General features: G+C 43.1%; 1 protein-coding gene across 1 annotated transcript; it reads left to right on the forward strand.

Annotated features, from left to right (window-relative positions):
• Positions 1-1,017: 1,017 nt before the first annotated feature.
• Positions 1,018-12,319, forward strand: mettl14 (methyltransferase 14, N6-adenosine-methyltransferase non-catalytic subunit; the record flags this gene model as incomplete). Its single annotated transcript, XM_079279553.1, has 11 exons — positions 1,018-1,208; positions 1,726-1,814; positions 2,981-3,065; positions 4,022-4,099; positions 7,059-7,146; positions 7,232-7,322; positions 7,475-7,616; positions 8,010-8,102; positions 11,336-11,452; positions 11,648-11,858; positions 12,018-12,319. Exons 1-11 carry the CDS (start codon positions 1,143-1,145, stop codon positions 12,317-12,319), a joined length of 1,362 nt encoding a protein of 453 aa, XP_079135679.1. The 5' UTR covers positions 1,018-1,142.
• Positions 12,320-25,940: the final 13,621 nt, after the last annotated feature.

A 25,940-nucleotide genomic window follows, 5' to 3' on the forward strand; every position in this document is an offset into this window, starting at 1 on the left:
CCCCCCCCCTCCACATTGCGATTTACACAATTTATTATGGCTATTTTATGAAAAATAATCCTATATTGAATCAAGTCATGAAATGGTTTCTAGAGCAAATTTGCGGAGTAGAGGGGGCTCCATCCTATATAATGTGATATTTAGCGACACTGTAAGCAGTCAGTCGTATATAGTCCTTATAATCCATTTAGAGCGCCCACAACTTTGAGAAATGCCTAATTGTGGCAACACGGGCATGGCCAAAACGCGTAGCCAGTTGTTTACTTGTTAGTTTTGTTCAATATGCTTCTATAGATCTCTATGCTTTATGACTTTCTGAAGCTCATCGTCATTTTTAAGCGATATCCTTCAACACGAACCTACAGTAGCCTACATTGAACCCAGTTCATCCATCAACTCATATGGATCCATATGTAACTTAACAAACACAACGTTGAAAAGTATATTTGTAGCCACATCAGTTCAGCACAACTACTGATATGATACAGTTTGGCGCAGGACGGTCGTGTATGGCGAATGCTTTTTTTAAATACACTCGCTCTATCCCTGTGTGTTATGTTATGATCATGTCGATCACAGACAGACTGAAATGGACCACAGAGCGCCTCTAGTGACCGGTGTCTCCCTCATGGTATTATCTGATTGGAGGATCAATTTTGAAACGTCAAACTAAAGCGCCATATGGTGACATCACCACGCCGCGTCCATTCAACCCCAGACATGTGCACTCGTAATTATGACCAGCGTACGCCGAAATTCGCCCAGCTTGGCGGAGTCGACACTCGATAAACTGCTCCGTTCGCCTGTTGACCCATTCCAACCGGGCTGCCAAGATTGTTGCGGATGCAAAAAGCCCGTATACGTGACTGAGATTGCAACTATTGAGCAGGCGCAGCCCGTGTCATAAGCATCGTTTTTGCCGGATAACTAAGTTACATCTAAGACCCTAAATTGAACCCGAGCACCCCGGTGTCCATAACGAGCACACCCATTTTGATTTTTAGCGGCTATTAGAGGTTAGCTAATTGTTGTCGAACGTTATAGATAACCAGCCGATTACATTTATATGAAAAACGTTGTTGTAACAACGACCACATGTACTAGAAAGTTCGCATTATTAAGAAAACATTACAACTGAAGATATGAACAGTCGACTACAAGAGATCCGCGAGCGACAAAAACTTAGGCGGCAGCTTTTAGCTCAACAGGCAAGTGGACAGGTAGCCTCTTGTTGTTAGCACGTAGCTAACTTAGCTAAGTTAAGCTCTATCTATTCACCATCTTTGGAGCTGCTAGATAACAAAATGGTGATGCTGGACTTTGTGGTGAACATGGGCATAGTTCTGTGGCACACATGGGTGATCATATAGCTAGCTGAATATAACGTGTATCGCGTAAATCAACATGGTAAAGCTATCCGAGCAAATATAGCTAACACAAATGACGCCATGTCAGTTACAATGACGCTAGAAGTGAGTTACTAAGAAAATATACTGAGATCCATTTACAGTAACGTAATGTGTAACATGTGAGGTAAGATAGAGCTTTATTTCTGTGAGAATAGTTGAATCTGTAGCTATATAACAGCATTACAAAACAATGAGAAAGGAAACGTTAAGTACAACAACGTTGAGTCCAACAATGCATAATATATTAAAGGAGACAATACCAGAATTTGAAAATATGTGACTTTACACTGGCTTTCTCATTCTTGTCTAACCACAGTTGGGCGCTGAAAGTGCAGACAGCATCGGAGCTGTCCTAAACAGTAAAGATGAACTGAAGGAGATTGAAGAGACAAGAGAAACATGCAGGTAAGATATGTAATACCCCCCCCCCCCCACCCAAACACATTAAACACATTGATTAATTGTACATACAGTTTCTTCTGCATATCAACAGACATGTCCGTGAAACATTTTGAATCACCTAAATCTTCTCGCTCCACTTATGAATCCCTAAGGTCCCTCCTGATTAAAGTAGATATGTGGCTGCTATGAGGTTGTGATGGAGGTGTTTTGGGGTTTAAAAGTTTCGGTACGTCATGACTGGGGGAGCTGATTACAGCGGGTGGAAGTAGGAAATGTGATAATCTATGATTGCCACAGCCTCTAATGCACCCACTTGTAATAATGGCTTCTTTCTGATCTCTGTAATGGAGTTACCCTTCCAAACACCTGAAAGTGGGGGGCACCAAAAGTCTCCAGAGTCACCCGAGCCCTCCCTGTCAGGATGCACCGACAGTTTGGGATTCCTGTAGAGTTTTCCTCAAAGAAAACGTGTTGTTGTCTGGGGCTTGGTCCGGAAATTATTTTTAGTTTTGAACCCAAACAATCTCCATCACATCATGTTGCTTATCACAGCCACACATCTACCTGTAGGCTATTATAAATGCAAATGTAGAGCGCCAGACAACATTTTGCGTCGAGAGAAGTTTTAAGTGATTCACAGTTATTTGTAGAGCTGTGTGAACTATTTTCAATATGTGTGTAGAATCCACTGTGTGTAGAATATTTCATCAAAATGGCACATACTTAAGCACTGAGGTTTTTTCTGTGGTTAGTTTTATGAAAATCTGATGCTGGTTGCATAAAATGCAATGAGTGGATGATCTGTCCTGTGTAATTGTTTGTCCTGTGTGCGCTGTGCTGGCTCTATCTTGCGAGCCCAAATTCACCAAAACTTGGGAACGCATGAACTAAACTGACTTAATGGCATGAAGAACACAAACAAAGCTTGCTAAGCAGAGTAGCTGCCCAAGCCTTTTTGAGTTATTTGTGCCATTTAGTCCTTGTGTTTGTGCACATATTGAGCATGTTGAATTCACTCATTTCGCTACATTCACAGCCTCGCTCTTTTCTTCTTCAACATATCTTTGTTAGCATTTGTCCATCTTGCTCGCCAGTTTTGTCTTGTCATCCCCAAGACTAACATGTAAATGTTGTGCTGTTGTGCTGTTTGTGTTGTGTGTGCTCTGCAGGGCTTCATTTGACAGTTCAGCAGCACCCTCCAAAAGGAAGGCACAGGAGGGAGAGGACACAGAGGAAGATGTGGAAGAACAAAAGGTGAGCATTTTGAATCTACATGGGTTAAATTAGAAAGACAATAAAATCAAAATACATGAGGAAACAACCGCAGCAGATAAAACAAAGTGTGTGTAATAAATAGAAGAGGAGACAACTAAAATCAGGACAAGCTGTTGAGTGATTGTATGGGGGAATATTTTAAAAGAAGACACAGACTGAACAAACTGCATCTTCTCAGGACACTGGAAACAGAGGTGTGGTCTTTTGTCCGACCAGTGGGACAGTTAAGAGGGTGCCTGCCTGAGGGTCTCAGACGATTAGCCAGCTCTATTGAAAGTAGTCTGTGCTACTAGGCTGGGTGATATGGCCAACAACTTTAATCCCGCTATAGGGGTTTTCATTTCTTGATTCATCATAATAATGCACATTTTCTGGTAATTCAAAAAAAATACATAGTCTTCATGAAATAACCACATGGTAACCAGCAGTCCCAACTACTGATCAGAATGTAAAGGGACGTCCAAAATGATTACAATATCGCCCTGATGCAGTTCAGCCTCTGGTATTTTGAACTCACGATAGAAAGATATAGTAAAATATGAATTAAATATTTGAGCATAGTGTGAAATATTAGGTTCACCTCCGGATGACTTTGGGGTGAATATTTGACTTGCGCAGAATACAGGATTAACAATGTTCCTGCTTAGTCTTTGTTTTCCAGCTGATTGATTTGAAAATATGAATCGTAACTATTTTACCGTAAGTCCTTTAATAATGTATGTTTTCCCCTCTATTTACTATCCCAACAGCTTTACTGGTTTTATTTGTTATTATGGGATAAATGACTGTCATGAATGTGATTTCCCTCATATTTTATGAATATTTATGATCAATATTTTTTCACTTGTACTCATCGACCAACCACACATGTCTCATACGCAGGTTAACTTTTCATAGACGACAAAGATGAACCTCGTTGTGTTTTTATGTTTTAGGATGAGGTGGAGGTGCAGCAGCTGGATGAAAGCAACCCATATGAGGAAGTGTACAAGGACTCAAGTACTTTCCTTAAGGTTAGACTCTTGCTGTCCCTTTCTTTTATGCACACAATGTCTCTTTTATGTCGCGTCTCACTAACTATGCTGTTGTAGCATATCAAGCAGGTAGAAAGTATAGCTACATTAGAAAACATCAACAGAAATAGTGCCAGTATTTGGCACATTGACACAGTTTTTGTGTTACCGGTTCTGTGCATGCAAGGCATGGCCTTTTTAAGCAATCTACAGTTGCACTGGTAATACTGGTCCCATGTGTATGAGAGAAGCAGGAAAAAGAGCCTCTTTTTTTTTTTTTTTATTACAAATGTTTTTATTGGCTTTTCCACAATACACAAACAAGGCACAACAAAAGGCACTTAGAGAGATTTCAAATAAAGATAAAAATGGCATGTGTTGTTGGACGTTACTGACTGTTTCTCAGCAGGAACAAAAATTAAAAATAACAGTAGAGGGTGACAGATATGTACATGCACAGGTAGATACATATTATACCCAACAAATAGAATGCTCCCACATTCCCTAATGTGACCAGTCAGAGAAGAAAAAAAATGAGAAAAAAACGGGGAAGGGAAACAAAAAGGAAAACGGTAGACTATATGGTTACAACAAAATCTTCCCCCTCCAGAAACTCCATAAATGAGCCCCAAATCTTTGCAAAGATGTTATATTTCCCTTTAACTGCAGATGTAAGTTTCTCAGGGCGAGGCACTGTATCAGTCCCTCTATCCAATTTCGTTTGCTCGGCCTGTGAACAGATTTCCAAGCCATTGCAATTTTATGTTTAGCTTCAAGAAGACAAAATATGACCATCTTCTTTTTGCTACTGTTAAGTGTACAGTTTACTGGGAAACACCCAAAAAGACAGAGTTTTGGACATAATGGAAGTTGTTCGTTAATACAGTTAGATATAATTGTAAGAATCTCTTTCCAGAAATCCTGAATGAGGGTGCATTCCCAAAGGCAATGAGACAAGCTACCTTTATGTATACCACATTTAACACAAGCATCCGGTGTATTGGGGTACATGCGATGCAGTAACTCTGGAGTAATGTATGTTCTCATCACCCATTTATACTGGAGAAGTTTGAACCTTGAGTTTATTGTTTGGACATGACTCTGTAGACATATGTCCTGCCACTCTTCTTCAGTGATTTCTTCATTTAGGTCTGAACACCATGCTAGCCTTTTGTCATCGGAGGATTCTTTTGCTGCAGCTATGATAGTCTGATAGAACTTTGAGATCAGTCCATCTGATCCATAATGGTTTAAAGCTATCTTTTCGAAAGAATTTAGAGAGGGGAGATTTACAGAGTTCTGTGTCTTTGTTATGAAGCTTCTTATCTGGAGATACTTGAAAAAATGTTTTGTAGCTGTGCTAAACATTTGCTTGGTGTCATTAAAACTTAAGAGTAAGAGTATCACAATCATATAAATCTGAAATCTTTCCGATACCTCTGTCTGCCCATAACTTAAAACCAGAGTCGTTAGTACCTGGCGTAAAGTTTCTGTTCCCCCAAATAGGTGAGTATTGGGATCGAGGAGTTTCTTCCCCAAGATAGCTTAACACCTCATGCCATACTGTCAGCGTATTTTTAACAAAGGGTTTTGCAGTGTGTTTCTTCAAAGTGGCTACGTTTGCTGAGTAGAGGTAGAGATATAAGGGGATTTTGGAAGTTGTGGTTTCCTCCATCCTTATCCAGTGCCGCGTTGACTGGTGTTCAAACCAATATGAAGCTGCTCGTAATTGGGCAGCCCAATAGTATCCTTGGAGGTAAGGGAGATTTAACCCACCTCTGTCATATGGTAAGTATAACAGGGTCATGCGAGCCTCTTTAATCTCACAGGTGTTCAGATGAGGTTATACTGCCTGACAACTCTGTCAAAGCACTTCTGGAATGAGCTTCTTTTATTTATTCACCCGCTGATCACTCTTATGTCCCACACTTTTGTGTGGGACATATTTTTTACTGATATTGTATATAGCTGTTAAATGTCCTTGTTTTTCTTATATTTCTCTTGTTTATTGTATCTATTTCATATGTGTGTATGTACGATGAGAGTAATGTGTAACCGGAGTCAAATTCCATGTATGCGCATGCATACATGGCCAATAAAGCTGATTCTGATTCTGATTAATGCTTTTAAGAGTGATTGTCCGTCCCTTTGTGATTTAATTAATGTGGTGACTGATTGCATTTTACAATTGGTATATTTGAAGATGGTTTAAGTTATAGCTCTTGTAGTGTGCAGTTTTTAAAAGTAAAGTTAGTTTTCTGTTCTTTGATGTTGTTTCAAATGCAATAACAGCGTTATATTCCCAAAGAAAAACGAGTCAATTTGATCCCTTTTGGACATAATTGTGGATCATTAATGTCCATCTTTTAAATGTGTTTGTGTCAGACACCCTGGTTCATGTTTGGCAGGCTGTCAGACAAACAGTATTTTTCACTTTGTTATGTTGTTGTCTGTCGTCGGTGTGACATATGTCGTCTTTGAGCTTGTCAATAACACTGCGTCACAGTCAAATATGGAAAACTGAATTACACGTATTTGTACGTCTCACTTTCAACATTATAATTAGGATAATAAATGAGACGTAGCTACAGCAAAAGGAAATTCGGTCAGACATTATTGATTGTTTGCAGCATCATTAGTTTTGATTTTTTTACAATGCACATGATCTGCATTTAATCAAGTAAAGAGTGTGTACAACGTCACACTGTTAAAATAAAAAAGCCCTATAAATCCAGAGTGGTGTTTATATTATATTATTATGTTAAAAAACTAAAGGTTTTAAAGTTTTTTTAGATATTGCAGAAATTGTATTAGAACTTTTCCAATTCCAGACATCAAATGTTTGTTAAAATGCTTGAATACACAACCCAGCGATATGTTGGCTCTGTTTATGCAGATGTATTTCTCTTATTACCCTTCCTCCTGCATTTCTTATTTATCTTCATTCATTCTTTTTCAGGGTACCCAGAGTTTGAACCCTCACAATGACTACTGTCAGCACTTTGTTGACACAGGGCACCGGCCACAAAACTTCATCAGAGATGTTGGTGAGTGTGTGCTTGTGTTTTATCTGTTTCATGTACATGTGCGTGCTTGTGTGTGGTTCTGACCTGGTTGCCTTCTGTGTTTTAGGCTTGGCTGACCGATTTGAAGAATACCCTAAGCTTCGAGAGCTGATCCGACTGAAGGACGAGCTCATCTCCACCACCAACACTCCTCCCATGTATTTGAAATGAATATTAGAGTAGATATTTACCGGAATGTCAATGTGATTACACCTAGAGACAAAAAAAACTTTAATTGAGAAGACCAAATTGAGATCAAGTTGGTATTAACTTTAAAATGTTTATAATGTGTGCGTGTGTGTGTTTTAAGGTACCTCCAGGCTGATCCAATGCACTTTGACCTGCAAGATTTGAAGTGCGAGTTTGATGTCATTCTGCTTGAGCCTCCCTTAGAGGAATACTACAGAGAATCAGGCATCAGCCACACTGAGCGTTTCTGGACCTGGGATGATGTATGTATGCATGTTATACTGGTTTTACATTTAGCAGTTTGTGCTAGTATGTGAAAAATATAGAATATTGTTATGACTGGCTCATGGGCCACATCTCTAAGCTGTAATTCTAAATGCCATATGGTGTGGAAGTCAGTATCGGTGATGTGTGAACGCACAATGTTAAGAGCTTGTGAGTGCAAATAAGTAGGAGTATGCCGACCTTCTCCCAGTAGGTGGTGACAAATATTCAGAATGAGCCTGTCAATGTCCAGATGTGAAGATGGCATAGCAGAATCACCTGTCCTGTTCTGTCTTAAAGTGATTAGTGAGTGGTTTATTCACCCTGCATGGATGACTATGACATTGTGTCCCCTCACCCCTCTTTCCCTTCTCTGTTCTCTGCGATTGCAGATCATGAAACTGGAAATTGAGGAGATATCTTCTCTTCGTTCCTTTGTCTTTCTCTGGTGCGGCTCTGGTGAAGGCCTGGACTTGGGCAGAATGGTAACATTGTCCTTAAATCAATCAAAAGCGCAAAGTCAATTACAGGAAAACGCTTACTCTGTGTGCAATACATCTCTCATTCTTTACTGGGTTCTCAAGGTTTTGCAATGTGAGGCTTGCAAGTTCTTTTTAACACTGCGTTCTGCCAGTCATTCAGGAACTGGTTGGTTCAGTGTGCTTCTGACAGTTGGGCAATTGTTCATGTAATGTTATGATCTCGTCTGTTCAAAACAGATTAAACTATTCAGCCTGACTGCAGACACACCCTGATTCATGTTTGGCAGGCTGTCAGACAAGCGAGGCAAGTTTATTTGTACCGCACATTTCAACAACAAGGTAATTCAAGGCAAGGCAAGTTTATTTGTATAAACTTGAATGGCCCTAAACCATTCAGTGCTTTGTAAACCAACAGCAGGATTTTAAAGTCAATTATTTGTTGGACAGGAAGCCAGTGCAAAGACATTAGAACTGGGGTGATGTGATCCACCCTCCTGGTCTTAGTGAGGACTCGAGCTGCAGCGTTCTGAATCAGCTGCAGCTTTCTGACAGACTTTTTACAGAGACCTGTAAACACACCGTTACAGTAGTCCAGTCTGCTGAAGATAAATGCGTGGACAAGTTTTTCCAAATCCTGTTGAGACATAAGTCCTTTAATCCTTATTTAAGCAGTATTTATCACTTTGTTATGTTATTGTCTGTCATCGATGTGATGTATGTCGTCTTTGAGCTTGTAAATAACACTGCCTCACAGTCAAATATGGAAAACTGAATCGAGGCAAACCGATGTCAAGTTTTGCATTTAAGCTTTTATATATATATTAGTGCTGGGCAACGATGACAGTTCTTAATCGCGATAAATCGCATTGTTATGCGCAAAGTTCAATAATTAATTCAAAAGTAGCGTATTGCGCACTTTTATTTTAAAAGTACTGCTATATGAACAAAAGTGCAATAACAATTGGTTTGCAAACACTTGAAACAAATAAGGTGCTTTTTAACAGCAGTATTCCCTTTACACAGTAGCAGTTATAATACAGTTATAATCATTCTGATAATAGATATTCAGTCGGTGTTCACATCTATATTTTCATGTGTGTAATAGATGCAATTTGAAATATACACCTTGAAAACTGCAAACCTATCTATGTCATGTTTTTTTCCTTTTTTTTAATGTTTGATAAATTCTCAGTAGCGATAACTAAATGCTAATTTAATCGTTGCCCAGCACTAATATATATATATATATATATATATATATATATATATATATATATATATACACACATACACACACACACTCTGCGGATAAAATGAACAAGTCACCATTTTTCTCAGTAAATATATTTCTAAAGATGCTGTTGACATGAACTTTTCAACAGATGTCGGTAACAACCCAAGTAATCCATACATACAAAGAAATACAAACAAATAAGTTCAGAAATTAAGTTATGTGTAAAAAAATGGAATGACACAGGGAAAAAGTATTGAACACGCTGACTGAAATTGATTTAATACTTCGTACAAAAGCCTTTGCTGATAATGACGGCTTCAAGACGCCTCCTGTAGGAGAAACTAGTCCCATGCATTGCTCAGGTGTGGTTTTGGCCCATTCTTCCACACAAACAGACTTCAAATCTTGAAGGTTCCGTTGGCCTCTTCTATGAACTCTGATCTTTAGTTCTTTCCATAGATTTTCTATTGGATTCAAGTCAGCTGATCGTCTGGGCCATTCTAGCAGCTTTATTTTCTTTCTCTGAAACCAGTTGAGCAGATTTCTATCAAGAATGTCTCGGTACATTTTTCCATTCATCCTTCCTTCAATTATTTGAAGTTCGCCTGTACTGTCTGACACTCCCACCACGACGTAACAGACAACAAGCTGTCTTGTCACTCTCACCAGGAAAGAAAAACATTCTACGGTCATCTGAGGCACCTGTCTTCTGGGAAGTGCGCTATGCTAAACTAGCTGAGCAGGAAACTAACAGCAGCACACGCGCTACAAACTTCCCCCGCAGCGTTTAGGTAATGTTGCTCTGACAACAGACGGCTGGACGTCACAGACTGTCAAAAAAATATGAACTGTCAATATTAATATCTCTATGGCAATGCAAGGCAAGTTTATTTGTATAGCACATTTCAACAACAAGGTAATTCAAAGTGCTTCACATAAAACCATTAAAAGCATCAAAACATAAGGCAAAAGAAAAGGAGATTTAAAAACAATTAAGAACATTCATTGCATTAAAACGTTTTTGAAAAAAACAGTGTAAGAAATAAAATACAGTAGTAAAATGCAGAAATGCAGGAAATTTATTTCATATGTTAATTGAAAGTGGTTCAATTAAAGGCAGCAGCAAACAGAAAAGTCTTCCATCTTGATTTAAATGAGCTGAGGGTCTCAGCAGACCTGCAGCTTTCTGGGACTTTGTTCCAGATATGTGGAGCAGAAAAACTGAACGCTGCTTCTCCATGTTTAGTTCTGACTCTGGGAACAGAAAGTAGACCGGTCCCAGACGACCTGAGGGGTCGGGATGGTTCATAAGGTAGCAGCAGATCAGAGATGTATTTTGGCCTAAACCATTCAGTGCTTTGTAAACCAACAGCAGGATTTTAAAGTCAATTCTTTGTTGGACAGGAAGCCAGTGCAAAGACCTCAGAACTGGAGTGATGTGATCCACCCTCCTGGTCTTAGTGAGGACTCGAGCTGCAGCGTTCTGAATCAGCTGCAGCTTTCTGACGGACTTTTTACAGAGACCTGTAAACACACCGTTACAGTAGTCCAGTCTGTTGAAGATAAATGCGTGGACAAGTTTTTCCAAATCCTGTTGAGACATAAGTCCTCTAATCCTTGATATATTCTTCAGGTGATAGTAGGCTGATTTTGTAATTGTCTTGATATGGCTGTTCAGGTTGAGGTCTGAATCCATAACTACACCTAGATTTCTGGCTTGGTTTGTGGGTTTTAACATCAGTGACTGAAGCTGAGCGGTGATTTTCAATTGTTCGTCCTTGGTACCAAAAACAATTACTTCTGTTTTATCTTTGTTGAATTGAAGAAAATTCTGGCACATCCAGTTGTTGATTTGTTAAATGCAGTTACCCAGCCCTTGTATGGGATTATAGTCCCCTGGTGACATAGTTATGTAGATTTGTGTGTCGTCTGCATAATTATGATATGGTGAGTGTGTGTAGTGCATAGTCCATCACATTAACTGTATTTACACCCATTTCAGTGTTTGAGGAAGTGGGGCTTTAGGCGCTGTGAGGATATCTGTTGGATCAAGACCAACAAGAATAACCCAGGCAAGACCAAGGCACTGGACCCAAAAGCAGTATTCCAGAGGACCAAGGTACAGCAGAAATGTGAAATACGGTACATGTTAATGTAAATTTTACAAAATCAAATTGCTTTGGGATTTGTTCCTTTTTATCTGTAAATTGTAATTATAGATACCCAATTTAAATGAACTCCTCTACATATGATGAATGTCAAGTAAAAGCAGTTTAAACTGTATATTATGATGTATACAACCTATTCCCTCCAGGAACACTGCCTAATGGGAATCAAGGGAACAGTCCGTAGGAGTACTGACGGTGACTTCATCCATGCTAACGTGGACATTGACTTGATCATCACTGAGGAGCCTGAGATGGGAAATGTAGAGAAGCCTGTTGAGATCTTCCACATAATTGAGCACTTCTGTTTGGGCCGCAGGAGGTTGCACTTGTTCGGCCGAGACTCGACCATCAGACCAGGTGAGCTGGACAATCTCTTTCCATGGTCAATTTAGGTGATAACTGCGTATTGTACAGTGGGCTATGTTTGCTTTTAGTTTGAGTGTCTCGTCTTCCTCTGTGCCTCTGCTTGTTTCTCAATACTCATGTTTTTGCTTTTTGGTTTTCTTCTCCTTCTAGGCTGGCTGACCGTGGGTCCTACTTTGACAAACAGTAACTTTAACCAAGAGAGCTACGCCTCGCATTTTGTCAATTCCCACCTGTCTGGCTGCACAGAGGATATAGAGAGGCTGCGGCCTAAGTCTCCCCCCGCTAAGCTGAAGTCGGAACGTGGTGGTGGGGCAACCAGAGGGGGCCGTGGTGGGCCAAATGCAGGAAGAGGCGGAGACCGAGGCCGTGAAAGAAACCGGCCAAATTTCCGCGGGGACAGGGGAGGGTTCAGGGGCAGGGGGGGGCTACATCGGGGCTTTCCACCTCGCTAGAGCAAAGGGCTCATGCCACCCAGACTGATGCTTGAAATCCCCGTCTGCTTAACTTGCAAACACAAGCTTATTTTAATGCACTCAGTGTATGCTATGGTTAGTGTGTGACAGCTGAGAAGTTAGTGAATGTGAACAATCTTTTTGAACTTTTGTGTTTTTGTTTATATTTTTTCATACATATACTTTAGATTAAAAGGGTATTGTCTGAATAAATATTATTTTCACTTTTAATGTGTGTTTATTTTTGTTGTCTGTCTTCTCCTTGAATATCTAGTTCATGGAGGTAATGACGCCATCATCGGCCAAAATATTTGACATTTGTGTTTGCATGTCATGAGTATCGGCTCGATAGAAGCTGGTTGGCTGTGATCTGTTGTTCACGCTCTCTAAATGTGCTGTTGAGGAATGTATGTCACACGTCATCCAGCCAGTTTTGGAGGGGTGCTATTTGAGGAATACCATTCAACTTACTTTGAAGAAATCATTCAGCTTTGGGTCTGGCACTGTTTAACAGTAATCCTTTTCAAAAGGAATTGACATGAGGTAGATTTAGAAGTATTCTGTGCTTATCATTTTCAAATAAATTGTAGGGTGAATCCAGGGTGATTCTAACATGTCCAATGGGACAGTAAAACAACACATTGTTTATTTTCTCAGCTTATCTGTGAGAAAAACTTATTTTGTTGGTCCCTAGCTGGCAAACCACCCAGTCTAAATTCCATGGCCTCATTGTGGTAACATCACGTAGGTGGGAGGGGCAAGCAGGCAAGGCAAGTTTATTTGCAAAGCACATTTCAACAACAAGGTAATTCAAAGTGCGTCACATAAAACCGTCAAAACATAAGGCAAAAGAAAAGGAGATTTTAAAACAATTAAGAACATTCATTGCATTAAAACATTCCAGAGCAAAGACATCAAAGAGGAAGTAATGACTCCTGCAATGCACGAGGTGGGGAAAATGACACGCTTGGTCACCTTTTCATCATAAGGTCATACATTTGTCTTAGCTTTTATATTTTACAAACTTTTGATGCAGTAAAATCAAAGCAGTTTATTTAATTTGAATTGTGTTAATTATATTTTGTCCCACTCACAATTTGGGTGAGTGGGACAATGCTTGCTCCTTGCAACAGAGAACCATTGTGTATACTAGTGGTTCCCAACTTCTTCATGTGTGCGGATCCCTTATCAACCACAAAAATGCTGAATGCCGCCCTGAAATTTGCTAGCTGTTCTTTCACTCGCTGTTTTTGCTGGCTAGACTAGCCAGCAAGTGAACAACACCATGTTTACCTTCAAACACTAGCCAAGCCAAACACAAACAACTATGTTTAGCCTTGTTTATTTAACTATGTTTATTTCTTACACTGTTTCTTTAATTGTTTTTAAATCTCCTTTTCTTTTGCCTTATGTTTTGATGCTTTTAATGGTTTTATGTGAAGCACTTTGAATTACCTTGTTGTTGAAATGTGCTATACAAATAAACTTGCCTTGCCTTGCCTTGCCTTGCCTTGACCTCTTAAACCATCCCGAACTAATCTTGATTAATCTATTGCAGAGTAGAATGGCACTAGTGAGAAAGAATTTTGGACTTGAAGCTTTTTTATTATTACCTTAAATAAATGTGTTCGATGAGATTTTGAGGGAGATAATTGTGGTAGGGAGGGGGTTGACACTTCGGAAAGGCAGTTTTGTCCTGTATGAATTGTGGCCCTATTTTTAAACCTCATGTGATAGTAGGATAACTGGGGTTTACGGTGACTTTACGGTATATGTCAGAATGTTACCGTTTATTTACAAAGGGTAATACAACCCAATACTTTTACATTTAATTCCCAACAAATAAAAGAACAACAAAAGACATTCAATACATAATTGTTGCAGTTTAATACATGTTCTCAAGACAAACAATAAAGGGACATTTGTATTCGATCACAAAACTCACAATGTACTGCATGTTTAGACGAAAACAAATACAATCATAAAATCTTTAATGACCGGCTTAACTAAAGTCATGAGGGTAACCTCAGCGGTATGTACCTATCCCTGAAGTGGTATGCTATTGTTCAGTGGTATGTACCTGGCTGGTATCTTCAATCTCTGATGACGAGTGATTGTACAACAAGCAAAATAAAAACTTTAGAAACACAATGTTCTGAACTTCTGGAAAGTTCTATGACATCCAGGATAAACACACTTAAAAGAAGCTTTGGGTGTGCAACTGTGGGTTCGCATGTGCCTCACATTTGTTAACATATAACAACAAAGTGTGTTATCATAATTATGCAGACGATACACAAATCTACATAACTATGTCACCAGGGGACTATAATCCCATACAAGGGCTGGGTAACTGCATTGAACAAATCAACAACTGGATGTGCCAGAATTTTCTTCAATTCAACAAAGATAAAACAGAAGTAATTGTTTTCGGTACCAAGGACGAACAATTGAAAATCACCGCTCAGCTTCAGTCACTGATGTTAAAACCCACAAACCAAGCCAGAAATCTAGGTGTAGTTATGGATTCAGACCTCAACCTGAACAGCCATATCAAGACAATTACAAAATCAGCCTACTATCACCTGAAGAATATATCAAGGATTAGAGGATTTATGTCTCAACAGGATTTGGAAAAACTTGTCCATGCATTTATCTTCAACAGACTGGACTACTGTAACGGTGTGTTTACAGGTCTCTGTAAAAAGTCCGTCAGAAAGCTGCAGCTGATTCAGAACGCTGCAGCTCGAGTCCTCACTAAGACCAGGAGGGTGGACCACATCACTCCAGTTCTAATGTCTTTGCACTGGCTTCCTGTCCAACAAAGAATTGACTTTAAAATCCTGCTGTTGGTTTACAAAGCACTGAATGGTTTAGGGCCAAAATACATCTCTGATCTGCTGCTACCTTATGAACCATCCCGACCCCTCAGGTCGTCTGGGACCGGTCTACTTTCTGTTCCCAGAGTCAGAACTAAACATGGAGAAGCAGCGTTCAGTTTTTCTGCTCCACATATCTGGAACAAAGTCCCAGAAAGCTGCAGGTCTGCTGAGACCCTCAGCTCATTTAAATCAAGATTGAAGACTTTTCTGTTTGCTGCTGCCTTTAATTGAACCACATTCAATTCATATATTAATCAATTTCCTGCAGTTCTGCATTTTACTACTGCATTTTATTTCTTGTACTGTTTTTTAATGTTTTAATGAATGTTCTTAATTGTTTTTAAATCTCCTTTTCTTTTGCCTTATGTTTTGATGCTTTTAATGGTTTTATGTGAAGCACTTTGAATTACCTTGTTGTTGAAATGTGCTATACAAATAAACTTGCCTTGCCTTGCCTTGCCTATAAAACGAAAGTTACGAACGTAACTACGGTTCTATGAATCCTGGATGACCGCCAGAGGCAGTGCTTAACACTGGATGTATCCCGTCTCGCGCATGCGCAGGTCGAATATTTATATCAACAAAGTCACGTGTGACCTCGGATGACCACCGTCATCTATAAGTTCCGGTGTCATCCTGAGCTCAGTCCTATGGAATCTTCTCGCGAGTTCACGGGATTCCGAGTGACCAAGAACTCTGGCGGTCATCCAGGATTCATAGAACCGTAGTTACGTTCGTAACTTTCGTTCTATTTCATCCTTACTGACCGCCAGAGGCAGTGCTTAACACTGGATGACTTATACCAAAAGAGTCACGAGGAAGCACAGTAACTACCCCTTATAGCTCCGGCAGAGAAAATTGGCCAAGAACCCTCCCCAGTGGGTGAGGGTCGGCAACGTTAACTCTGTAGTGTTTGGTGAATGTGCTCGGTGATGCCCCTGAGGCCGCCGCACATGTATCCCCCACAGGCACCCCACTCAGGCTTGCCCTCGGTGTGGAGACACTCTTGGTAGTGACCCTTCACCCCGGATGGCCGAGCGCAGCCGCTCGCCTTGTATGTATCGGCAATGGCCTCCACTATCCAGTGGGACAGGTGCCGTTTCTCCTTTTTCTCTTAAAAAGGAGCACAGCCCTTCTTAGGCTCACCATAACTGACTATGCAGGCGGTGGCTTCCATATAAGCTCTGAGGGCCCACACTGGGCACAGCAGCCTTGACCTCTCCTCTCCCGATGGGGGAGGGGGGGGTCAACTTTGCCAGCTGGATAGGCCGGTTTATATGTGAACGTATCCACCCCCTTGGGAGAAACACTGCCTTAGGCCAGAAAGTGACACCCAAGCCATCTGAGTTCCACCTCAGACATGATTCTTCCACTGATAGGGCATGCAGCTCGCCCCCACATTGAGCTGAATTGACAGCAAGGAGAAAACCGTCTTGCTGATAGCCATCTAGGCTCCGCCTGTGCCAGGGGTTCAAAAGGACAAGCATAAGCTGTCCAGTACCAAGGGTAGGTCCCATGCAGGGGAGACCGGCCCTTATCCAGGAGAGACTGTAGAAACTCAGTACAGCAGGCACGGGGCGCTGTACTGGGACCTTGTTCTGAGCCGCACACTAGTCGGAGAACAGCTTCCACCTGTTTCTTGTACTGCAGGCAGGTAGACCGCGCACTGGCATTCAGAATAGTCCGTCAGACTGGTTCTATGCAGCCACTCAGCATCCGGTCGGGCCCTCCCGTGACCCCTAATTGAAGGCGGCAGGGATTGGAACGCCAAATCCGACCCCCTAGTTGTGACAGGAGATCCCTCCTGTCGGGGAAGAACTCTGACAAGCTTATAGCAAAAGCAGAGGGACTGGTGGAAAGGCATAAAGAAGATCCTCTGGCCACGTGTGAGCCAGGGCATCTTGACCCAGAGGGCTGGTCCTCTCCGTCAGGGAGACCCAGTGGGGGCAGTGGGTCGACACGTCTGGATGCAGCCGCCACTCTCCCGGTGGAGGCTTGTAACGGAACAGGAAAACCACAACCTTGTTCCATTCTCCTGGTGGGTACATTGCCCACAGGCTGGTCAGGCGAGGGGCCTCCCAAGTCAGAAGGCCACGGTGATCCCCGTAGCAACTTCTGCAGATCTGGTGCCCCATCGATAGTTCATGGGAAATCACAGCAGAGGTGCTGTCCACCGGACAAGCACATGCTTTCCCTTCAACATGGAAGAAAGTGCTCGAGCGCTAGCTCTAGAACCTGGACCTGCGGTCTTTCAGCAGACAACTGCCCCCAGGCTGTCCCGTTCTGTCACCCTGCACCCGCCTTGAGAGGCAGGTAACTGTTGTGACAATCTCCTGGTGGAATGGAACCGAGCCCCTGGGGCTCGGTTCCTGGGACACTGTTCGCCAGATATGCACTCCCTCCATGGGGATAGTGAATAGATGAATAGACACTGTTTCGATAATATTATTGCCCTGTATCTGTGCCACTTGGCATCCAAGTGAAGGCTGTTCAGCCATCCGCACTGGGGCGACAGACAGGCCCTCATAGGGCCACCCTAATGAAGGTTATGCTCTGAGAAGGGCTCAGGTAGCTCCTCTCCATGTTCACCTTGAGGCCTACCGGGCCACGTGAGAGAAGGCGAGCAGTGTCCTGTGGCGCCTGAAGCCGGGACGGCGCCTAGGTCAGCCAGTCGTCTAAGTACGGCAGTATGTTCACGCCCTGCGATTGCAGGGGGAAAGGACAGCAGTAACACACTGTGGACACCCATGGGGAGATGGGAGAGTCCGAATGGAAGCACCCAGGACTGAAAGTTGTGGTGATGCACCATGGGAACAGGCGTCGATAGACGTGAACCACTCTCCCTTGGAAATCCGCTGATGGGAGAAAGAACCCTGACAGCCGGCCTGGAGACATCTCCTGGCACCCCTGCCGGGGGGGACGGGGACGTAAGTAGGGTTGTATAGGTAGCGGTCCGGCCGCTCAGCAGGACGCCGAGGCCTGTTGCGCTACTAGGGTAAGCTGGAGGCTGAGAAACGGCCTTGTGGGCCAAAAGTGGGACCCCTAGGTCTGGGGGTGCAGGCATGTCCCTGCAAAGACCAGAGAACTGCTGCCAGGTCTGGCTAGCTCTAACAGTCCGCTGAAGCGCCTGTACAGCAGCTGACTCGAACAGCTCACCAGGCTCCACTGGGACAGTATGGAGGGTCCTCCTACATGTCTCAGATAGGGGTGACTGCGCCAGCCAAACCTGGCGGCGAGTCTGAACCAGGGTGGACATCATACATCCACGTTCCCTCGATATGAGCGCAAACGCCTGCAATGAAGCATCACTGAGCAGAAGCGTCGAAGTAGCCCGCTGCAGAGAATCTGCGAGGGAAAGCATGAGGTGGGAGAGGGAGTTGTCGATACGGTGCACAGCGCTGCTGTGTCCTAAGCCCTGGATAGCAGGTCATCCTTGACCCGACATTGGGTCGAGGGCATCTGGCATCGGGCCTCAGAGTCTCCTCAGGGGAAACTGATGGACGCCATAGTCGTCTAACTGGCTGGCATACGTGCAAGGCCAGATTTGCCACCTCCTGCATGGTCTGATGTAAGGCGGGAGAGAGCCCTGGTGTCTCCACCCTGCACGCAACTCCCTCAGATATTCCTCGGAGGGAGGAACAGAAAAGGTGGTGAGGGCGGGAAGGTGCCTGAAGAAGGCACTCACAGGTGGATGTTCCAGCTGCTGTGTATGCCCGGCGTGCAAGCGCCATACAAATGACCAGGGTAGGTTGGTCTGGATTCAGCTGCCCTGACAGGGGGAGGTAGCCCTCCCGCATCAGGTGTTCCACTTCGGCCAGCCTAGCAGACCTTACTGCTCAAGGCGTGATGCCGCAGGTCCTGCCTGGGTTCTCCCTGCTAGGGCAAGAGGTCAGGGCCGTCCTCCGGCTGAAGAGGAGCTATACAGGTCCTACAGCCGGGAGAGTTTAACATGGCCGCGATTCTGGTGGAACCCTTGTCCCACTAGTTTATGCGGAATTCCAAATCAGTCCGAGCGGGAGCGCTCTGCTGAATGTTAAGAGAACAGGCAGGGGGCAGTCAGTGGCGAGTGATCCTTCGGACACTCTTCCCTTAGCCAGCCGCTGCGGATATTGGTGACCCACCAGTTAGCCTGAGCGAGAGCACTCTGCAACCGTGGAAACAGGTCAGGCAAAGTCCTTATAGTGAGAGGGGCGAGGGCACTCTCTAAGCCCACTCTCTTCACTAAGATAGTTGCTGCAGATATTAGTGTCCCCCCAGTTAGCTTGAGCGAGAGCACTCTGTTACCGTAAAAAACGGACAAAACAGAACACAGTCCGTACAGTGAGAGGGGAGCGAGGCCACTCTTCACTAAGATAGTTGCTGCCGATATTGGTGTCCCACCAGTTAGCTTGAGCGAGAGCACTCTGCCACTGTGGAAACAGGTCAGGCAAAGTCCTTATAGTGAGAGGGGCGAGGACACTCTTCACTAAACTAATTGCTGCAGATATTGGTGTCCCACCAGTTAGCTTGAGCGAGAGCACTCTGCCACTGTGGAAACAGGCCAGGCAAGTCCTTATAGTGAGAGGGGAGCGAGGACACTCTTCACTAAGCTAGTTGCTGCAGATATTGGTGTCCCACCAGTTAGCTTGAGCGAGAGCACTCTGCTACTGTGAAAAACTGCCAAAAAGAACACAGTCCTTACAGTGAGAGGGGAGCGAGGACACTCTTCCCTAAGACAGCTGCTGCAGATATTGGTGTCCCACCAGTTAGCTTGAGCGAGAGCACTCTGCCACTGTGGAACAGGTCAGGAAAACAGTCCTCATAGTGAGAGGGGAGCGAGGACACTCTTCACTCGGATAGTTGCTGCAGATATTGGTGCCCCACCAGTTAGCTTGAGCGAGAGCACTCTGCTACTGTGAAAACGGACAAAAAAAAACCACAGTCCTTACAGTGCGAGGACACTCTCCACTTGGACAGGTGCTGTAACTCTTGGTGTGCTACCAGTTAGCCTGAGCGAGGGCACTCTGCTAACTGATATCCGCTACCGATATGTCCATAATGTTTACAACAATCAATGGACACACCGAGTATTAGCTTAGTCTAGTTAGCCGGAGCGAACTCGACAGCCGTAATGCGTAAAAACCATCAATGGGCACAACCTCAATGTTGATTCAGTATAACTAGCATTCACCGAGTTAGCCTGAGCGAGCACATTCCGCTAACTGTGATCGTTGTAATGCTACAAAGTTGATGGCCACAGCCCCAGTACCAGCTTTGTTTAGCTAGTTTCCCACTGAGTTAACCTGAGCGAGGACGCTCTGTTAACTGTGACAGCTCTGTTAACTGTGACAGCCGTAAGGATAGAAAGTTGATGGACGCAGTCCCAGTATCAGCTTTTGTTTAGCTAGTTTCCCACTGAGTTAACCTGAGCGAGGACGCTCTGTTAACTGTGACAGCTGTAAGGATACAAAGTTGATGGCTACAGCCCCAGTATCAGCTTTGTTTAGCTAGTTTTCCACTGAGTTAACCTGAGCGGGGACGCTCTGTTAACTGTGACAGCCGTAAGGATACAAAGTTGATGGCTACAGCCCCAGTATCAGCTTTGTTTAGCTAGTTTTCCACTGAGTTAACCTGAGCGAGGACGCTCTGTTAACTGTGACAGCTGTAAGGATACAAAGTTGATGGCTACAGCCCCAGTATCAGCTTTGTTTAGCTAGTTTTCCACTGAGTTAACCTGAGCGAGGACGCTCTGTTAACTGTGACAGCCGTAAGGATACAAAGTTGATGGACGCAGTCCCAGTATCAGCTTTTGTTTAGCTAGTTTTCCACTGAGTTAACCTGAGCGAGGACGCTCTGTTAACTGTGACAGCTGTAAGGATACAAAGTTGATGGCTACAGCCCCAGTATCAGCTTTGTTTAGCTAGTTTTCCACTGAGTTAACCTGAGCGAGGACGCTCTGTTAACTGTGACAGCCGTAAGGATACAAAGTTGATGGACGCAGTCCCAGTATCAGCTTTGTTTAGCTAGTCTCCCACTGAGTTAACCTGAGCGAGGACGCTCTGTTAACTGTGACAGCTCTGTTAACTGTGACAGCCGTAAGGATACAAAGTTGATGGACGCAGTCCCAGTATCAGCTTTTGTTTAGCTAGTTTCCCACTGAGTTAACCTGAGCGAGGACGCTCTGTTAACTGTGACAGCTGTAAGGATACAAAGTTGATGGCTACAGCCCCAGTATCAGCTTTGTTTAGCTAGTTTTCCACTGAGTTAACCTGAGCGAGGACGCTCTGTTAACTGTGACAGCCGTAAGGTTTACAAAGTTGATGGACGCAGTCCCAGCTAGCATCCAAGTTAGCCTGAGTGAAGACACTGCTAACTGCGAATTACGTCAGATGTAAAGATTAATCTCCATGTACACAACGCCAATGCGGACTAGTGTCTCACAAAGTTTGCCTGAGCCGGAACACTCTGCTAACTGTGATAGCCGTAACACTGTGAAGGGCGGGCCGACAGCGTAATTCTACGCTCTCGTTCGCGCGCCACTCGATTACTAGAGCGGAAGCGCTCTGCCAACCGTGGAACAAGCAACTGTTATAGAAAACAACGTTAATCGATCTTACCGATTGCTGTCATCACGACTTAGCTGACCCTTATCAGACTGGTGACGACCGATGATAGGGGCGTTCACCAGTCCGGGGCTCGATGTCCGAACGGCGAACACACCGTTCCCTCCGAAGAGGGACAGCTCGTCGCAGCCTTTGGAGGGCGAGAGAACCGCAACTCCGACCGGTAGTCACAAGGCTACAGCGACGAGCTCTAATATGTCTTGATCGTAGACACATCCTTGTTTAAGCTACCATGGTAGCTAACCTGCGACGCGAGAAGAAAAAAAGGACTGAGCTCAGGATGACACCGGAACTTATAGATGACGGTGGTCATCCGAGGTCACACGTGACTTTGTTGATATAAATATTCGACCTGCGCATGCGCGAGACGGGATACATCCAGTGTTAAGCACTGCCTCTGGCGGTCAGTAAGGATGAAATAGAAAGCGAATACAACAATACCACACAGTTTAAATCAACAGACTTGTCTATGTGATGAGCTGATTACGTTATGTGAAGAAATTGAGCTAAGAAAATGGACCACAATGGACTGACGTTCAACACTAAAATGAGTTTGATCTGATTTTAAGTGTTCTGTGCTACTTGACTTTGAAATTTGTAGAAATTTATGGAATAGATCAATTTAAACTTTCGACCATGCTCTTTCAGGTACTGGATGAGATCTCAAAGGGTCTGGTGTTGTTGTTTTTTCACACTGCATATTCCTGCACAACTTCCCTGATTTGTTTAGCCGTTAACTCCGGACCTTATCCCATACTCCGGGTATTTACTACTGTCTTATCGGTTCCCATTTAAAACCGGGTATCAGGGGGCATCCCTATGGATGCCATTCTTGTGTTGAAAATGAGGAAAGTGGACAGCGAGACCAGAGAGACCAGAGCCTTTAACCAAGAATGGACAGACTCTTTAACAGTGGCGGCTGGCCAATAGAGGGCCATGGGGCGTGGCCCCACCTTGAGCGCCCCTCCTTGAGCGACAAAAAAAAAAGAAAATGATACAAATTGTCAATATTTGTGTTTTTGAAATATGGAATGTACACAGTAATATTTGTTCAATATGATATCTGCGCAAAATATATGCTTTTTATTGAGTATCAATCCGCTAGATGGGGGGTTTGCCAATTGTGGGTCGTATTCATTACATCAATGACTACGACCCACAATACAGCAGAACTCAGACAGCTAAGGTTGCAGAAGGAACATTTAATTGAAGAGTGGGGACAAGGACATGCTCAAGGAGGCAAAAAACAGGTTTAGCAAGGTGGTGAGAGACGCGAAACGACAGTACTCTGAGAAACTGCAACACCAGCTCTCAGCAAGTGACTGATTCTGTCTGGAGAGGTCTCAGACAGACCACCAACTACAAACCTAAAGCCCCCCCCCCACTCAATGAATGACCTACGTCTGGCAGACGAGCTGAACGAGTTCTACTGTCGCTTTGAAAGACAATGGGACAGTCCTGACCCCATCCACCAGCTCCAGACCACCATGTCCCCCCCTCCCCCAGCCCAGCAGGGGCTCATGTCTCTGTACCACCCATCCCATCCAAGATTGTAGCCGACCCCTCTCAGCCTGGACTTAAACTGTTCGAGCCCCTTCCATCTGGCAGGAGGCTGCGGGTCCATCAGGACCAAGACCTCACGTCAAAAGAACCTATCTGCGCAAAATATATGCTTTTCCTGCCCGTCCTCTCCACCTGTGTGCACGTGTCAGCAGGCCATCGAGAATTGGCCCAAAAGAGGCGGGTCTATGAAGCAGTTTAGCCAATTGCTGATTAAAGATATAAATGAGTGAAATACAATTTAGCCAATCAGCGCCCTCAAATAGATTCAGCTTTATCTGGCCGAGGTATTGAACCCCAAGCAGTCTGTGGCCTTGTTTTTCACTTCAATATTTAAGTCCTGCACCTCTATCGAAACATCTCAATCATGGCTAGAAGGAGATACAACTCAAACATGTCTTTTTATGTGCGGTATAACAGTTATGTCAAAAATCATAAAAAAGAGTTGAGCCTCCAAGTGCTATATATTGAACTATTGGGGCTCAGTTTTATTCCTTCTTTACGTGCCACCTATATTTGGGGCCACAGCCTGATACGAGTTTCTTTATTTTTCACCTTCAGCTCTTCAACAAACTGTAGCTTCCTGGACATAAAATACTTGGATCCCTTTGCATTCTTCCATACCAATTATTTGGTTGCTTTAGTTGTGAATCTTGTGAACACTGGTCAAACCTTGCCTCCATTTCTCTTTCCAACTCTGTAGCTGACATCAATGTGGAAACGAAGATTATGTCCAAGTTTTAGAATGAAAGCACGGCAAATTAGCCTGATATTGCTTGTTCTTTGCTAGTGTTCAGTCTCATTTATCTTGCCTTCAAGCTCAGATATTCTTTTCTTGTGGTCGGCGGTTTGCCGTCTTGTTGTGTGTGTTGTGACATCTGCTTTCATATCTTTGAAAACTATATAAAAGATTTAAAAAACAGTTTTCTTTCTGTTTAGTTTGATCAACTTCTCCAGATGATTAGCCTTCTCGTCTATACTGTTGAGCCCTCTCGTTTTTTTTATTCAAGCAGCAGTCTCAAAATATTGTCTTGCATTTCAGTCAGGGTTGGCTCTGGTTTTCTTCGGAGCAGGAGTACTGTGCACGGTGTCCGGTGATGGCATACAGTCAGGAGTTTTTGAGCATGCATGACAATGCATATCTGCAGGATTCACTTCACTGCTTAAGAAAAAGGGATTCTTATCTTCTTCCCCTCTTTTTCCAGACATTGCATTGTTCTCTGCTTGTTTAGGGAAGTTGGTAAAAGGTTTGTTCAGTTAAAGGGGTATTACCAGCTCTTGTATTTTCTTCAACAATGCAATATTTCAATACTTTTGGCTAAAGACTGTTATCAGGTGTGATAATCAATGATATTTCTTCAGACACAAATTAATATAACCAAAGTCACCGCGATCTTGAACTGCGCTCACCCAGCATAGCTAGGCGTAGTCACCGGGACGTGACCCAATGGTTTGTGAACTGCCATATTGAATCTCTGAGTTTGCCATTTTGTCCCTCGTCATCTTGGCTTTTTGCAACCAAGTGAGTGACATGAAAGGGTCGAGCTAAGTACAACCGAATGCTGAATAACACATTTTTGGGCGACAAAAAAAAGTTATAATTAACTTTCATGAACTGAAAACACACCTTGAAAGGGTTAAAGTCGAAAACCCCATAGCAGCGACCTGTCAGTGATAAGGTAGCCACCAGTTGAGAATCACTGCCCTAGAATACTGCTTTAAAGTGACATTCTTTTGACTGTTTGTTTAATTAATTGCTCAGAATCACCTTTGGTTTTACCTTTTTCCACTACACCACAAAAATGTAATATATGTAAAATTAGTAGCAGTACAACAGTGTATGTAGACATAGATTGCTTCTTAAGATGTATTTGAATCATTGTATCGCTTGTAGACACAATCAGCTTTATTGGACAAATACATAGCAATATTTAATGCAAAATTGGCCTCTGTTTGGAAGCAATACAGTATATATGCCTTATAACTGTTTTATTAAAAATGTAATTGTTACAGGTCTCGACGAATTTTGCAACGTTTTTTGTCCCTTTTGGGTCAAATTAAAGAGTTTATGCAATCCAAAGGGGAAGACGCCTCGCTGCTCGAGGACACTGAGTGGATACTTGACCTTGCATTTTTTTAACATCTGTAACATCAGTATGCAATGCCAGGCTTCCCACTAACAGACATTTACACCATGACAACATTAAACTCAAATATTGCACAAAAATAATAATTTGTGCTTATTCATACAAAACTGTCAAGAAAGATATTTACAAAAATATCATATGTGATACCTCTGACTTTCAAATGTTGAAACAGATGAACAGAAACAAATGTTGCATGTTTAAATATATCTGTGTTTCACCATCATTGTTGTGGAAATCATTGTTAATAATTATTGTGAGGAATAATTAACATGAACATGTGATCAGACAGTCTCTTCACATATATTAGTATTATTAAAAGGTGATCTGTGCAACTTTGTTATTCAGGAAGTTTGTATCAAACAAGTAGCCCTTCGTACTACTCAGTACCCTTGAAGTAGCTCTCAGTGACCCTGCTCTAGAGCATCTGACA

The sequence above is a fragment of the Melanostigma gelatinosum genome (genome assembly GCF_949748355.1).
Source record: "Melanostigma gelatinosum genome assembly, chromosome: 11".
Lineage (NCBI taxonomy): Eukaryota > Metazoa > Chordata > Actinopteri > Perciformes > Zoarcidae > Melanostigma > Melanostigma gelatinosum.